An 18,113-nucleotide genomic window follows, 5' to 3' on the forward strand; every position below is an offset into this window, starting at 1 on the left:
TGACCAATCTGAACTAAACTTGTGCACATTGTTGCATTTCTTTTGTTGTATTTACGTTGCAATAATTGTATTGTGGTTCCAACTAACCAATCATGGCCCATATGGTGCATTTATTACAGCATTATTAAATTATACTAATTTAAATAGGAAAACAAATATATTTTAAATCTACATTGTCCTTGTGTTTGTTATTATCATTGAGATAATATTTGATTATTGCTTACAAATGGTTTACCGGACGGGTACATTACATTTTGACTGGGTAGATACGTTTTGCATTTAGCCTAAATCAATTATTGACCAAAGTCAATACATTTTGAAGGAAATGTATGACATTGTCTCCTAGAGTACATATAATAACCAATAAACTCATTGAACATAAATGTCTTTCTTTATTGCTCATAAATTCTGCAATGAGGGCCCAGCAATGCAGCGGTTTCAGGTCTGCGAAAGTAAAAGCGCTAAAATAAACAAGCGGAAGGGGACGTCAACCAAACACATAGCGCAATGTTTGTCATTTAATATTTAATCCCGAGCGCAGGGATTGGGGTTTCCGCACTATGCCTTTTCCTGGATGCTACGAAAACAATATAAGGGAGGGTTGAACCGTGTAACAGACCGCCTCATATAAACAAGTAACTGTTATGTCTATTGTGACTGTTCAACAGACATAGGTAAACGAAATCTGTCGTTCTACTACGACCGTTTTGAAAACTAGCTAGCTAGTCTTTGTAATAGCCAAATAATCAATTGAAATGGAGCGGTGGAAAGGCAGAGTAGCTCTCGTGACTGGAGCCTCGGTCGGGATTGGAGCGGCTGTTGCACGGGCACTTGTCCAACACGGCATGAAGGTTGTGGGATGTGCCAGGAATGTTGACAAGATAGAGGTGAGTAAACATTAAACAATGTAAAAGTGAGAACTGTCGCAATCACTCAAAGTAGCGAGCTGACAGTTCCTCTGATGGCTGAAATGCGCCAAAAGACCAGTGTGCAGCTAACTGGCAGTGGCTAGCTATAGCCATTTTTTCTCACCTACAGTCATTGTTTCTCACTGTATTAGAGATACACAGTAGCTAGCTTTAGCCAGCCGATTCTAGTCTGCAATAGGTTTGCCTGCTTTAGAATTCAGAATAAAATAATACATTTCTGATTTACTTTGGCCTAACCAATTGAAATAAATGTAACCTTTTAAACACAATTTACAATTTATTTTTAGAAACCTTCATGTACCATTTTAAGAAAATGTTAAATTAATTTCCCAGTTATTAGCTAGCTACATATCTAATCACTATTATTCCGTTTTATACAACGGATGGGTCTAATCCTGAATGCTAATTGGTTAAAACTGCCTTCCAGACGGTGTCTGTTCCACAAGTTACCACCGCCTAAATCTATGAAGTTAAAATGCTTATTTACTCTCTTCAGTCTAACTGCGTAATTCACTGTCTCGTCAGCCCAGCCAGGCAAATTATAAACTTGATCTCCACTATAAAAAGCATCTAGACATTATCTCACATTTCTTTTAGACTAACATTTAGTTTTCAACAGCAGAGATTTGTTTAAACCTTCTTTTGTTGCTAATTTATTCATTACTCAACTTCATCTCGGGCCTAACAACACCCGTGACAATATATCCTCCAAACAGCGGCTTCTCGGGAATTATCACTTAAATACACATTCTCATTCTCTCTTTCCTAAGATTGAGAAATAGATGTGGCATGTCTTGTCAACATTGCATTACTGACAAAAGTTGTCTTCTAAAACAAGTGAATATAAATATTTTATTGTCACATACACCAGATATGTGCAGTGAAATGTGTTGTTTTACAGGGCCAGCCATAGTAGTACAGTGCCTCTGGAGCACAAACACACACACACACACACACACACACACACACACACACACACACACACACACACACACACACACACACACACACACACACACACACACAGATTGGGCAACTGGCTTCTTTAGCCCTCCACCCATTTGCTGATCACCTGGCTTCCTGTCCTGTCAATCGTTAACTGCTCCAGCTTTGGCCAGAATTGTGTACCACCGTATGACTCGTAATAAATATAAAACCTAGCTGTCAAATAGGGAAATGGTTCCAATTGTTTTGATAACCATGTAAATCTCAGTAGGACAAGGTGACTTTTATCAATATATTTGCCTGTATTTACCTGCAAAACAATAAATGCTAATTAGCTGCTATCTGGACGAGAATGCCAAATCGAGGCAAAGGTAAGAATCTCTGGATTAACTGTCTAATGTTAGCTAAATGTAGTAATGAATAAATTGCCAAAATGTCTTTCATTTGACAGTTCTGTGAATTGTCTTGTGCAAGTTTTAAATTGGCACAATACCTGTTTAGCAAAGGTTTCAGATAGAGATGACGTGCAGGAGCTTGCAGGGATTTGTGGTCTTCCAAGATGTCTACTTTGAAGCTAATTAGCATTTTCAAATATGAGATTAAATAGAGACGAATATATTAATAAAAGTCACCTTGTCCATGCACATTGGTGTGGCTGGCTACTTAGTTAAGCGAGTAGTGTGTCAAGAAGCAGTGCGGCTTTGTCACGCCCTGGCCATAGAGAGGCTTTTATTCTCTATTTTGGTTAGGCCAGGTATGACTAGGGTGGGCATTCTAGTTTCTTTATTTCTATGTTTTCTGTTTCTATGTTTTGGCCGGGTATGGTTCTCAATCAGGGACAGCTGTCTATCGTTGTCTCTGATTTGGAATCATACTTAGGCAGCCTGTTTTTCCACCTTAGTTGTGGGTAGTTGACTTTGTTAGTGGCCTGTATAGCCCTAGTAAGCTTCACGTTCGTTTTTTGTATTTCTTGTTTTGTTGGCGACATTTATAACATTAAAAGAAATGTACACGTACCACGCTGCACCTTGGGCCTGTCATTTCCAAGACGACGTTCGTGACAGTCTTGGCAGGGTTGTGTTTCGGAGGACGCATGGCTCTCGACCTTTGCCTCTCCTGTGTCCGTAGAGGAGTTTCAGTGCTGGGACAAAACTGTATCGAGAAAAAGGTGTAAAAGTCCCCAAAAATATATATTTTTTAAAAACGAGTCACCTTGTCCAAGAGAGATTTACATGGTTATCAAAATATCACGCCAGGATAAGCCTACACGAAACGCAGCTCTTATTTTATTATAGTGTTTCTAAAATCTCCAATGGGAAAAATGAATGGTGTAAAAACGTATAAACGATTGGAACCATTTCCCTGTTTGACCGCTAGGTTTTATAGGTATTATGACACCTCCACTGTGGGGCTCTATGGGCCCCTGTCCTTGACTTCTGCAAAACACCACAGCCACTTAGTTTCTCTAGATCAATCAGAGATTAGAGCAGTGACGGCGTGCCATTGCAACCTATAGACCAGACTTACTCTTTTCCATTGATAAGGAAGAGTTTGTCCACTATTAAAAGTTTGAATTTGTTCCATTATTTAGACTACAAAAAGTTACTCCAATGTTAAGACATCTTATTATTCTACAGGGTCACCATTGTTTGGAAGGTTGACAAACTCTGACACCTTTCTTGACCACAGAGAAAATTGCTTTACTATTAATTTTCATATTTTAGCAGACACTCTTACCCAGAGCAACTAGGGCTAAGTGCCTTGCTCAAGGGCACATCACCAGATGTGAGGGATTTGAACTAGTGACCTTTCAGTTACTGGCCCAATGCTCTTAACTGCTAGGCTACCTGCCACCCATTCAGCAACCTTTTGAATTTCAGGTTTCTGATATTGGAAATCACGGGTGATAAAAAGACATTAAGCAATAGGCTATTTGTTCTTTATTAGAATATGCTTGGCTTTACACAAGATTCCACTGACACTTTTGCAACCACAGGCCATCTCCAATGTTTGGCCAAGAACTGAGGGAAAGATGTCAGATTGTTTGGAAGCTGGAAGGTGAAGAAGGAGCAACAAGCTTTCAACGCCCCCTCTCTCGGACAGACTGCATCACTTGTATGAGGCCTCTGAGCATTGTCTGTGTTTGAGCTTAAGGGGAAAGGGGGGCACAAAGCTGGCATTGTACCCCCTCTGCCATGCCCACACTGGGGACTGGCTGTAACAGTGCCAAGCAGGGTATGCGCTCACTGAAACGGGGGCTTGTAACTAAGTGTCCATCACCATTTTGTGCTCTTTTTCTACATGGGGAAAATGAGGTGATGAGTACAATGTAGGCTACATATCCCAAGATAGCTATGTTCTTTGATAGCAGACAAGACACAGGTAGTTATAGACAGGTATCCTAACAACGTCAAAAGGATGCGCACACATTGCATGGGTAGAAGGGATTCTGAACTGTCAGATAGCTAGCAACAATGACAAGAAGCTGCCATGTGGGGAGTCATAGGTGGCTTGTTTTTATTTAACCAGGAAAGTCAGTTAAGAACAAATTCTTATTTACAATGACAGCCTAGGAACAGTGGGTTAACTGCCATGTTCAGAACAGCAGATTTTTACCTTGTCAGATTGGGGATTCGATCTAGCAACCTTTCAGTTACTGGCCCAATGCTCTAACCACCAGGCTACCTGCCGTTTTAGCTAGTTGAATTCGTTTTTGATACCATGTCTTGTTTTGAGGTGTTTTGACTTATACCACGTCTAATGTTAATATGGCAAAGATTCGCAACTATGTCTTTGAGAAATGACAAGTGCTTATAAAATGTATTTGAAGACAACATATAGTTTACATGTTGTCAGTAATTCTATAATTCTAAACCAACCCAATATGTTTTGTCCTGAAGATCTGCACGCATCGGTTTCATTGCTAAACAACATACCCGTCTATTAACATAGATTAATCCCTATCTAATCCCATGGCTAATGTTTCTATATTATCTGGTTGGCCAGTTCCTGTGTAACAAAAGCCTGAATGAGTAGAGTTGAAACTTAGGGGGAATGTGACAGCAGTAGAGGCCAGTGTCACTGAGAGGGTAGAAAAATAGTAGAAAACAGAAAAGGAAACGATAATGAGATGGATGGAGATGTGTGGTCGCCAAGGGCTGCATGCAGGAATGGGGAGATGGAATAGGAGCAACTTGGCTTCAAGAAGCAGGTGCCAGGCCATTACTGACATTAAACAATCCATTCTCTCATTGAAACTGATATTCAGCTGATCTAGCTACAGTAGGACTGTGGTGACCTCTTACCTTGCATAATGCTATAGTAATTACCAAGGTGTTTCAATATAATGAATCCTATGATAGTAGGTTGAGACCTTATGTTTCAGTGACTTCATTAAGAAGATTCGCTATGCATTCATGGTCATCAATTGTATGCCTGTGCCAGCCCTGCTCTGTGGTCGTTCACATTCAGGAGCTCTTTGACTGTCACATAAAAGCAAAGTGCCTTGGGCTATATTTAGGTTAGAGCAATAGCCTAGTCGTGCCACAGGCGTGTTGATGGGTGTGTTTTGTTGTTCTCCAGTCCCCTTTGGGTGTTTTGCATAGAACTTAATTGATTTATAACTTAGACTGTCAGTAAGTTTGATTGGTTGAATGTTAAGAATGATAATAGATTTAAATAAAGATTGATGCCTTAGTTTTTCCTGCTTTGCCCTGCCATGTTACAGCAGTTGGCCATGTTTTAGGCCTAGTTTGTGGTTGCACCCACAGATGTCATACAGTGCACTCAAACTAATATAATAGCTACAGTAGGCTATAATTCACTTAGCAGATACATTTATCCAATGCGACTAAAGCAACATTTTAATACATCAGTGTTGGAACGATGCTTTGTACATTTCCTATCACGGGCCAACAAGCAGGTAAAAAGGCATCCCACTTGTGGTCAGACTCTGAACTGTAATTCACATAAAAATGACGGCAGTACTTAATCGTCCCATGCTGTTCCAATATAAATGGACCTTTACTGTACAGTGAGAGTATAGTGCTAAATTTACCAAATAGGACCACACAGGACTGTGCACTGAGACTTTAGACAAGACTGGTTTCAGTGTGACTGTGATGTGTGGCACAGGCGGGAGTTTAGGACAAGCTGGAGGGGGGGCGATGAGGGTGTCTGTCATTTAATCTATGAGTGGCTGCACTTTGGGCTCAGTCAATTCCTAGAAGATGTATGAGTGGTGGTGCGTGGCATGATGCAGTTCCAGCAGGACGATCATGGTGTCATCTTTGGATCTAGTGTGAAATAATTCAGCTAGAATATTCCACTGACCTTGGCTTGAAGGGGGAGACGAGGAGCTAACAAAGAGGGAGGGGCCCCAGACCCCTGTCTCAGTTGGTGTCCTTTTGATTGGTCCGGAGTTTCTAGGTCATCCTTTTTTTGATATCCAACCATCTTCATCATTTACATATCTTAACATTTCTGTGTCATTATTTGAACAGAGACCTTCAGTGATGCTTAATGCTGCATAATTGTGGGAAATAAAGGGTCACCCTAGCCTACTTTCAAGTACCTTTGTTCAATGTGCCCTGAGCTGCAATAGACAACCTTCTATAAACATAATGATGTTACACATTTGATAAATTACAGAGTAATCCTACATTCTAATTGTTATTGCCAACGGCAAGCAGGTCAGTTGTAAAGCCAGTGACAATAATGGACTTATTATCAGATTTTCCTACACAACCCCCCCAGTCCAGCCCAGTTTGTCATGTTTGCCAAAGATGGGCCAGTGTACAGTATGTAAGGGTATATTTGGCGTTGCTCTGCTTGTGAAGGATAGGATTCGATAGGGAGCTGATGAGGATCGGTCTGGCCCTGGCCTTCAGTGATAGGAGTAGTGTGCTGTGCTGCTGTGTCTGGCCTGCATCTTAAAGCTAAAGTTCTCTGTGAGATGTTAATGGGTAGAAATCTAGTCGGGTTGCCCAACTTGCTTTGAAAGAACATACTGTAGGTCTATAAATCACACAGGCAGAATGCATTTGACATGACAGCCAACTTTATTTAGCCTTGTACAGCACCGTAAGGCTCCATCAATATGTGGTTGAATCCTTTGATTAGCTGTGTGTTATTGACAGCATGTCAGCAGAGCTTTAGTGGTACAATGGCCCTGGTCAGTCCGGACCACTGGTTTCACTGTAGCAGACAGTGGCAGTCAGAGCTGTTTAAGATGAGGGAGGACGGTCATTTTTTTAGTGAGCATGGCCTTATTTCTATTACAGCATATTGAATGACTGTTATTCAAATTCCATTCACCCTGTTCAATGTAACAGCGATAGGTTTAGGCTACTACTCAAATTTTCCCAATACCCATCATGAGGTTGCCACAACCTAGCCTATGAATGAAAGTTTACAACTAGGTGCACACAGGTCGAGAGAAACATTTTAAGTGACAGTCACTGACACATGGACAGACAGTGACACATTCAATACCGCCTTGCACACTCTTGCCTGCATCTAGCTGATATAGGGTGTAATCGTTAGTCTAACAGTTGCAAACGAGAGTTTCTATTGAATAAATTCAGGTATGTTTATCCCCGTTTTGTTCCGTTTAAGAAACGTTTTTAAATAGAATCGGCGGAATGAATACACCCCATATCACGCGTAAACAGTTCACTTTCATAACAGCCACGTTTTATTCCTTCTCGCATCTATGTGCTCTCCTCCTCTCATCTGTTCCCTTTGTCGCTTGTGGACATCAGTGCACAACACATCAGCTGTATGTGACCAGGCGAAAACACCTTTCCAAGTCAAACCATAACATAACTGCTACACACAGCCTACATCGCTGTCACCATATTAGCTAAAGTAATGTCATAGCCAACATAGCTAATAGAACTAATGCGTTAGTAAACCTAATACAATCATGCAGTAACATTACAGTGTACAGTCAGTAAGCAGTTTAGCACTTTAACTTCTTTGGGAAAGGGGGGCAGTATTGAGTAGCTTGGATGAATAAGGTGCCCAGAGTAAACTGCTTGTTACCCAGGCCCAGAAGCTATGATATGCATATAAGTAGTATATTTGGATAGAAAACACTCTAAAGTTTCCAAAACTGTTAAAATAATGTCTGTGAGTATAACAGAACTCATATGGCAGGCGAAAACCTGAGACAAATCCAACCAGGAAGTGGGAAATCTGAGGTTTGTAGTTTCATTTAAGTGATTGCCTATCCAATATGCTGTGTCTAAAGATGCCAACAGTCTTTCTAAAGATGCCAACAGTCTTTAGAAAGTTGTTTGAGGCTTCTATTGTGGAAGGGGATTGAATAAGAGCTGTTTCAACAAGTGGACTAGGCTGAGGCCAATGAGTTGTTTACTGCGCGGGCGCGCCGTTCCTTCCTTTTCCTCTGTAATGAATACGCTATTGTCCGGTTGGAATATTATTGAAGATTAATTATAAAAAGACCCTAAGGATTGATTGTAACCATCGTTTGACATGTTTCTACAAACTGTAATGGAACTCTTTTGACTTTTCGTCTGGATTTTGAGCTCGCGCATTGTGCCTTTGGAATAGTGAACTAAACGCGCAAACAAAACGGAGCTATTTGGACATAAATATGGACGTAATCGAACAAAACGAACATTTCTTGTGGAAGTGGGAGTCCTGGGAGTGCATTCCGACGAAGATCAGGAAATGTAAGTGAAGATTTATAATGCTATTTCTGACTTTTGTTGACTCCACAATTTGGCGGGTAACTGTATGGCTTGCTTTGGTGGCTGAACGCTGTACTCAGATTATTGTGCTTTTGCCGTAAAGCTTTTTTGAAATCTGACACAGCGGTTGCATTAAGAACAAGTTTATCTTTAATTCTATGTAAAACATGTATCTTTCATCAAAGTTTATGATGAGTATTTCTGTTATTTGATGTGGCTCTCTGCAATTTGTTTTGGAGGCATTTCTGAACATGGTGCGAATGTGAAGAGGTTTTTGGATATAAATATGAACTTTATCGAACAAAACATACATGTATTGTGTCCTGGGAGTGTCATCTGATGAAGATCGTCAAAGGTTAGTGATTCATTTTATCTATATTTCTGCTTTTTGTGACACCTCTCTTTGGTTGGAAAATGGCTGAATGCTTTCTGTGACTAGTTGCTGACCTAACATAATGATATGTTCTGCTTTCACCGAAAAGCCTTTTTGAAATCGGACACTTTGGTTGGATTAACGAGAAGTGTATCTTTAAAATGGTGTAAAATACTTGTATGTTTGAGAAATGTTAATTATGAGATTTCTGTTGTTTTGAATTTGGCACCCTGCAATTTCACTGGCGATCCCAGAGAGGTTAAGTCGGCGGGCCCCTGTGGCAATAAATTAGTAAAACCAAAAGCTTACCTTGACTTAGAAGAGTTCCAGTGTTGTGTTGGATAGTCATAGCCAGCTAGCTAACATAGCATCCCTCTGTTTGAGCAGGGTGTTTGAGTAGGCTAAACTAGCTAGCTGTATTTGCTAGCTAAGTAAGTGAAACTGAAAGTGAAAAGAATGGCAATGTCTCTCTCGCTCTCTTGCTTCGCGTTCATTTTGGAAGAAATTAATTTGTTCAAAACTGTTCAACTATTGTCTTTCTCTCTTTGAGTCAACTACTCAGCACATTTTATGTACTGCAGTGCTAGCTAGCTGTATCTTATGCTTTCAGTACTAGATTTATTCTCTGATCCTTTGATTGGGTGGACAACATGTCAGTTAAGAGCTCTGATACGTTAGAGGACGTCCTCTGGAAGTTGTCATAATTGCAGTGTAAGTCTAAGGAAGGGGGTGAGAACCATGAGTCTCCTGGGTTTTGTATTGAAGTCAATGTACACATAGGACAACGGAAGCTAGCTGTCCTTCGGCTACACCATAGTGCTACTCTCCAGAGTGCCGTTGAGGCTGCTGTAGACATTCATTGCAGAATAGAATGTTTTAATCAATTATTTGGTGATGCGATTATATTTAGTACAGTTTTATCTAAAAAGGATAACTTTTTTAATGTTTTACCATTTTTATTTGTTAGCAGTTGTCACAGTGACATTCTAATGAAATGGTTACTTGCATAGTGGAGTCTTTTGTTAAGACATGTAGCTATCTAGCTAGGTAAACAATTAACCATAATCCCAACTCATAACTTTACTACCCTGCATGAATCTGCAGGTAGAAAGCCAATCAGGTTCAATGTTTTTATTTATTTATTTATTTTTAATTTTACCCCCTTATCTCCCCAATTTCGTGGTATCCAATTGTTACTATCTTGTCTCATCGCGACGGGAGAGACGAAGGTCGAAAGCCATGCGTCCTCCGAAACACAACCCAACCAAGCCGCACTGCTTCTTAACACAGCGCGCATCCAACCCGGAAGCCAGCCGCACCAATGTGACGGAGGAAACACCATGCACCTGGCGACCTTGGTTAGCGTGCACTGCGCCTGGCCCGCCACAGGAGTCGCTAGTGCGCGATGAGACAAGGATATCCCTACCGGCCAAACCCTCCCTAACCCGGACGACGCTAGGCCAATTGTGCGTCGCCCCACGGACCTCCCGGTCGCGGCCGGCTGCGACAGAGCCTGGGAACGAACCCAGAGTCTCTGGTGGCACAGCTAACGCTGCGATGCACTGCGCCACCCGGGAGGCACCCAATCAGGTTCAATGTTAGCTAGCTAATATTAGGTTAAAACTAGCAAATGGCTCTGAGATATTAATAATAAGATCATACAGGTAACGAGCCAGCCAGCTAACATTAGCTAGCTAGCTAACAGTACACTTTAACTTGAAATGAAAACTGTCAAAATTAGAAATGTGTAATATCTGAAAATGTACCTAGCTAGACTATCTTACCTGTATACATCATGGATGGACACCTCTCCCTGTCACGAATGCCATGGTTGCCCTTAGTTTAAAGATGTAATCCGGAGACAGGTGTTTTCTCCATCTCCTTACCTATCATGCTCTAATTCCACTGATTTCAAAACTCGGTCCTCCAGAAAGTGGAGAGCAACACTTCTACAATTCTACTACGAGATACATTTATTTTAAAAAAGCCGCGTTAGACAGGATTACCTACACATACTGACCAGCTCAAATAGACAGAAGTGTGCTATATGGTAGACCAATTCGAACTCATCTCTCGGCATGTCCAGCCCACTCATTATCTCAGCCAATCATGAGGGAAGGGTGCTGCATTTTTCTGTGGCTAAACCAACTAGGCTCGTAGTTTAAGAAGTTATTCATATTTACAGATGGCATACAAGTCTGTTATTAAGGCACATGAAAGTTCACATGTTCCAGAAGGTATTTCTGCCAAAAATCGTTTAGATAAAAGAATATATACATTTACGTTCAAATGGCTCTCCTGTGAGGTAGTGACCCGCGACATATGCCTAGTTTCCTGAAACGAGTCACATTTTAAAATAAGACTGTAACATAACAAAATGTGGAAAAAGTCAAGGGATCTGAATACTTTCTGAATGCTCTGTATCTCTTCGAGCTATCAGAAAAGGGATGTCACCCTTCCATAAAGAAATTTCACCTGAATCACCCGTGGATTGTCTTGACAAACAAATCAGTGTCTTTTCAGCTGTCTGTTATGTCAGTGTCAATGCTCAGGAATAGACCCAGCGGCAATGTGGATGGATTGTGAAAGTCCCTTTCTCTTTTTCTCTCTTTCCATCAATTTATCACTTGAGCTTCTCAACATCATGTTTGCTTTGATATTGAAAAGCTTATTTGGTTTTGATTTCAATAAAAAGCTATGGTTTTAGTTGAGAAGCAAAGGTTCAACAAATGCAATATACTGTAGGTGTAGTAATTCGGACCCTTTTGTCATACCTTTCACTGTATGCCAAAACTGCATAAGACATGATCTTATTCTTGGCACAACATGCTCAATCATGTTTCAAAGGACTGGAGCTGACACTGTAGAGAGTTTGTGAGTCTTTTCCCTGCTCTGGCTCTGCATTCCTGTGGTTTTAGATGAGGCTCAGTGGCCTGGTCCCAGATCTTTTTGTGCTGTCTTGCCAATTCCTATGGTCATTTTCATGCCAAAAGACCAATCGACCATAGTAGTTGGCAAGACAACACAAACAGATCTGGGACCAGGCTATGGGCTGTCAGTCAGTGGATTGTGAATAGTTTTGTCTCTCTGCCTGGCCTCAGCCCGCCACCCATAGTATCTGTGAGACTGTCACTGTGGTGCCACTGGAGTGACATGCCCCCCCAACTCCCCCCTCTTGTAACTGTGGGTTCTAGGCGGTTAGCCAGTCTGATGTTCAGTTTGTTCATAGTGAGTAGTTTTCACACAGCAAAGCAAGGCTTTGAAGTGGGTCAGACCAGTAAGGGGTGACTTCACGTTATTTTACTCACTCAGTCTGTCTTTCTTTTTCTCTCACTTTCTCTGTCTCTCTCTTTCCATCATCCAGCTTCTTAACATCAAGTTTGTTTTGATTTTGAAAAGCCTATTTGGTTTTGATTTCAATAAAAAGCTAGGGTTTTAGTTGAGAAGCAAAGGTCCAACAAATGCGATATATACTGTAGGTGTTGTAGTTTTGACACTTTTGTCATACCTTTTACTGTATGCCAAAACTGCATAAGACATGATCTTATTCTTGGCAACATCTCTCACAGGTGACAATCAATGTTAGTTTTAGCTGTTTGGGAAAATCTGCATACTCATGACCTAAACAAAATGCGTATTCAGTCCCTGAAAAAAAATCCCTGTGTCTGCATGTTGAAGTACCTGCAGTGCAGGTAGGGTATTTGATGAGTCAGTTCACCCCGCAGCTCATCTGCTTATCACTAATTCATTGGGAGCAGTTTGTCTGACCCACAGGACTTTTCCACTGACTTTTGATTTTCCATTGGGATCTAAGTGGATAAACCACTGCATCTAGCCTATCTGATGATGTGGTGATTTCCCCGTTTCAGACCGTTTTCTTTGGGTTTGGTGCCTAATGAACATGACCCTGTTCTCTGTGTTCACCCTGTGGAGTACCTAGCCTGGCCCTGTGTGTCTGTTGGCCCTAAGGCAGACACATCCTTTCACGCGGCTGTGGCTTCAGCAGACGGGATTACTATGTCTGCAACTCTGCATGTGCTCTCTATCTCTCTCTGAAGTTGCTCAGACCTGGGTTCAAATAGTATTTTTTTCTTTCAAGTGCTTTAGCTGTGCTTGATTGAGCCTGCCTGGTGCAATGGAACCAACGAAATAGTCCCAAAACCACTCAAGCAAACACTCAACTAATTTGAAACTTTTAAAATACTATTTCAACCCATGTCTGCTCTGAAGTGCTCTCTGTGGGGAAGGTTGAGGGGGGAAAGTGGGGGAAAAAACAGTAAGGAAGAACCACCTAAGTGCCACTGAGGTGTTGGAGCTAGAGGCTCTGACCAGAAGGATGTGAGAGAGAGGAGAGAGAGAGAGAGAGAGAGAGAATTATGCAATACACTGATGGAACTAGGCTGCATCACAAAACACTGAGACAAGAGCTAGGTTCATTGAGTTCATATTTTCCAGTGGAGGAGGGGACAAATACTGCTGAGGAAAAGGAATATAGCTACAGTACAAATCCAGAGGGAATGCAGAAGTGATGAGACTGTCACGGCGGCACAGTGTGCACCAAGGCTGGGATTTGCCAGGGACCTCACAATCCGATATTATCACCATGCTTAGGTGCCAATACGATATGTGTTTTGCGATTCTCACGATTCTATATGTATTGCAATTTGATGTTGCTAACTATATGTCTGCTGCAAAGAGACGAGAGAGCATGAGGGGAAGTAAAAGTGCTCAAAACATGTTGGCTCACTATTTAAAAAGAAGATGGAGTCAAATATCGATATAATATTGTCCAAAAATAATATGAATAATATACAGTACCAGTCAAAAGTTTGGACACGCCTACTCATTTCAGGGGTTTTCTTTATTTTACTATTTTCTACATTGTAGAATAACGGGGATAGTGAAGACATCAAAACTATGAAATAACACATATGGAATCATGTAGTAACCACAAAAGTGTTTAACCTCTTGACGCTAGGGGTCAGATTTTTTATTTCTTTTAAATAACGTTCCCAAGGTGAACGGACTATTTCTCAGGTCCAGATCGTAGAATATGCATATAATTTACAGATTAGGATAGAAAACACTCCAAAGTTTCCAAAACTGTCAAAATATTGTCTGTGAGTATAACAGAACTGATTCTGCAGGTGAAAACCTGAGGAAATCTAACCCGGAAGTGATTTTTTATATTTTTTATCTGTGTTTCCTTGCCAGTCTTTCTTCCATTTAAAGGGGTATCAACCAGATTCCTTTTCCAATGGCTTCCTCAGGCTGTGACCAGGCTTTAGACATAGTTTCAGGCTTTTATTTTGAAAAATGAGCGAGATTTTTCAAAAGTAGTCAGGTGTCCTTTGATTAGTTCCTGCGCGCGAGAGGGGTAGCTCTCCATTTTCTTTCTCTCTTTTATTGAATAGGTTACGGTCCGGTTGAAATATTATCGATTATGTTTGTTAAAAACAACCTGAGGATTGATTATAAAAAATATTTGACATGTTTCTACGAACATTACGGATACTTTTTGGAGTTTTCGTCGAACGGAACCAGGTTTTGGTTTTCTGAACATAACGCGCAAGATTTTGTTATAAAAGTAATATTTATCGAACAAAAAGAACATTTATTGTGTAACTGGGAGTCTCGTGAGTGCAAACATCCGAAGATTATCAAAGGTAAGCGATTAATTGTATTGCTTTTCTGACTTTCGTGACCATGCTAATTTGGGGCTAGCTGTTGTAGCATTGATTGATACACTCACAAAAGCTTGGATTGCTTTCGCTGCAAAGCATATTTTCAAAATCTGACACGATAGGTGGATTAACAACAAGCTAAGCTGTGTTTTGGTATATTTCACTTGTGATTGCATGATTATAAATATTTTTTGTAATATTTTTGAATCTGATACGTTTGGGAATTTTCTTCTGCCTTTCAGGACCGGAACGAGGCTGTAGTTTTCTGAACATAACGCGCAACCCAAATGGCATTTTTTTGTTATAAAAGTAATATTTATCGAACAAAAATAACATTTATTGTGTAATTGGGAGTCTCGTGAGTGCAAACATCCGAAGATTATCAAAGGTAAGCGATTCATTTTATTGCTTTTCTGACTTTCGTGACCATGCTAATTTGGGGCTAGCTGTTGTAGCATTGATTGATACACTCACAAAAGCTTCGCTGCCTTCGCTGCAAAGCATATTTTCAAAATCTGACACGATAGGTGGATTAACAACAAGCTAAACTGTGTTTTGGTATATTTCACTTGTGATTGCATGATTATAAATATTTTTTGTAATATTTTGCGCCCTGCAATTCAGCAGTTGTTTAGGAAAATGATCCCGCTAAAGGGATCCGTAGCGCAGAGAAGTTAACAAATCAAAATATATTTTAATTTGAGATTCTTCAATGTAGCCACCCTTTGCCTTGATGACAGCGTTGCACACTCTTGGCATTCTCTCAACCAGCTTCATGAGGTAGTCACCTGGAATGCATTTCAATTAACAGGTGTGCCTTGTTTAAAGCAAATGCTCAATGTTTTTGATAGATTTCAACTAGTATTTGAACCCAGATCTGCTGTTCCTCAGGCCAGTGCCAGCCTTTTTCTGGATCAAAATGGGGCTTAGGTGGTGGGCGTGGTGGGGCATGGCCATGGGCGTGACCAATGGAGCGGTGCTGACCGAGCGTTGACCGAGCGTCAGCCCTCTTGTTGACCGCAGTGACAAAATGTAGCTGTTTTAAAGCAGGTTTCCTGCAATTCTACACATTTGGCCAAGGCTTATTGTAATGTCTACGCTAATAATCAGGAAGCGAGTACAGGGAGTGAATTTAATAAATAAACGAACATGGCACAAAACAAGAAACACGAGCAGCATACAGACACGAACACAGAAACAGAGTCAACGTCTGAGGAAAGAACCAAAGGAATCACAGATATAGGAGAGGTAATCAGGAAGGTGATGGAGTCCAGGTGAGTCTCATGAGGCGCAGGTGCACGTAACGATGGTGGCAGGTGTGTGTAATAATTACTAAACTGGCGACAACGAGCACCAGAGAGGGGGAGCGGGAGTAGACGTGACACTTATGCTATCTGAGTGACTTAAACATAATATCAAAATCAATGGGGGCCCATGCTAGGACAAAAATACTCTTGAATGCATAATAAAAAATATAAAAAATTGATTCTCCCTGACTGTGTAGCGTTTCATTTGGTGATTGTTAGTTCTCAAAGGTGATCTTATAAATAATATATATAGGTCCATTATCTTTTCTACATACTTTCTATCTGGTATTAGTAGTTTAGGTTTACAGTTTTCTTTTTACTGTTTGGACATAGGCGTCCCGAGAGAAAAAAAACTTAGGTGGCCCGCCCAAGACTTTTCTATGCAGAAAAATGCTGGTCTACTAGAGTTGGGTCTTCACCTCTCCTCAGCCACAGTGATGTACAGTAGGCCAGGGGTTCTCAAACTTTTTGGGGACAGGACCCCTTTTGTGATATCAAATTAATCAGGTATCCCCTCATAACTCGAGTAAGATAAAAAAAATAATAATATGAATATGAATAGCATACAATAAGTTTTACTATGACTTTGGCAGTGCATGGCAGGACGAACCAAGTCTCGGGCCCTGGGAAGGAACACTTTAAAGGCCCACCTCTTGGCATCCGAGAGAACTTTTAGCAGTTTTCAAGCTAATTTCCTACAGTTCTGCACGTTCATTGTGTCACGAGGCAGAGAGATTTTTGTTGTTACAGCTTTTAAGCTAATCTCTTGCAATTCTAAAGCTTAAAGCTAGAGTCCTTAATTGAAACAATAACAAAGCGTACACCCCGCCTCTGTTTTGGTATAAAGCTGAGGGATGGGCCTAGAGAAAATTGAACCGCTCTCCAATTCATAGACAGAGCTAAGGATGCAAACACTGACCATCCAAGATATTAAAAGTATAGTGTTTTTACCAATGTTTTGAGGCTATACAGATTCTACCTTTAGATTATAATGCAATGTTGTAATATATATATATTTTAAAGCAAATTACAAGAACATAATACAATAATTATTAAGTTGAAAAATTGGTGAAGCCCTGTGGATACCAATAGCCTACCAGGCCCATGTGGCCCAGGGTTTACAACATAAATTGTAGATTAATAATATTTCAACCTCTAAACTTATTCCACGGATCCCTTTGGCAAAATTATTTTAAACTGCTGAGATATATATATATATATATACACATACACACACACTGCATTCGGACCCAATATTCAGACCCATTGACTTTTTCCACATTTTGTTACGATACAGCCTTATTTTTACCTCATCAATCTACACACAATACCCAATAATGACAAAGCAAATACAGGTTTTTAGAAGAAAAAAAACACATTTACCTAAGAATTCAGACCCTTTACTCAGTAATTTGTTGAAGCAACTTTGGCAGCGATTACAGCCTCGAGTCTTTTTGGGTATGACGCTACAAGCTTGGCACACCTGTATTTGGGGAGTTTCTCCCATTCTTCTCTGCAGATCCTGTCAGAGAAACTCTATAGGAAACATATTAGATTTGCAAAAATTAAGCAATCACCCATCACTAAGAATAGTCAGAGTTGAAAGCTCAACGAACAGAGCTGTCTCTCTTCTTTTATAGAAAGTACATCCTTTTTGACAGTTAGCAGACGTGCAGAAACAGGCCCTGGGTACAGAGATGTAAAAAGTAATTTAGCTCGTCTGTGTAGATCAAGATAGATGATATCGCCAACACTCTGTTCCTGCACTTCCCACATAGCTAAATTCCTGCCGATTGTAAACACAGGAGGTCACATACTGTGGTCGCACCCAAGCAGCTCATAAATCTGTATGCTCAGATTTATGACTAAGTTACACAAGACAAGCCTGTATCAGCAAAAACACTAACATATAACAATGGACAATTCTCAAAGTAAAAATAGCATGTATGTCTAATTAAACAGTATAGTATGTAATGAATATTACATTTCCACCACAATCCTCTCAAGCTCTATCAGGTTGGATGGGGAGCGTTGCTGCACAGCTATTTTCAGGTCTCTCCAGAGATGTTCGATCAGGTTCAAGTCTGGGTTCTGGCTGGGCCACTCAAGGCCATTTAAAGACTTGTCCCGAAGCCACTCCTGCTTTGTCTTGGCTGTGT

At 40.6% G+C, this 18,113-nt stretch overlaps 1 protein-coding gene across 1 annotated transcript in view; it reads left to right on the forward strand.

The window, feature by feature from the left end:
* The first annotated feature begins 553 nt into the window (after positions 1 to 553).
* The window catches only part of LOC120057046 (dehydrogenase/reductase SDR family member 11-like), a 39,400-nt gene continuing 21,840 nt past the window's right edge, over positions 554 to 18,113 (forward strand). The window contains exon 1 of the mRNA XM_039005425.1: positions 554 to 887. Coding sequence (XP_038861353.1) covers positions 756 to 887 — 132 coding nt within the window. The 5' untranslated portion in view covers positions 554 to 755. The remainder of the gene's footprint in view (positions 888 to 18,113) is intronic.

The sequence above is a fragment of the Salvelinus namaycush genome, chromosome 12, assembly GCF_016432855.1.
Source record: "Salvelinus namaycush isolate Seneca chromosome 12, SaNama_1.0, whole genome shotgun sequence".
NCBI lineage: Eukaryota > Metazoa > Chordata > Actinopteri > Salmoniformes > Salmonidae > Salvelinus > Salvelinus namaycush.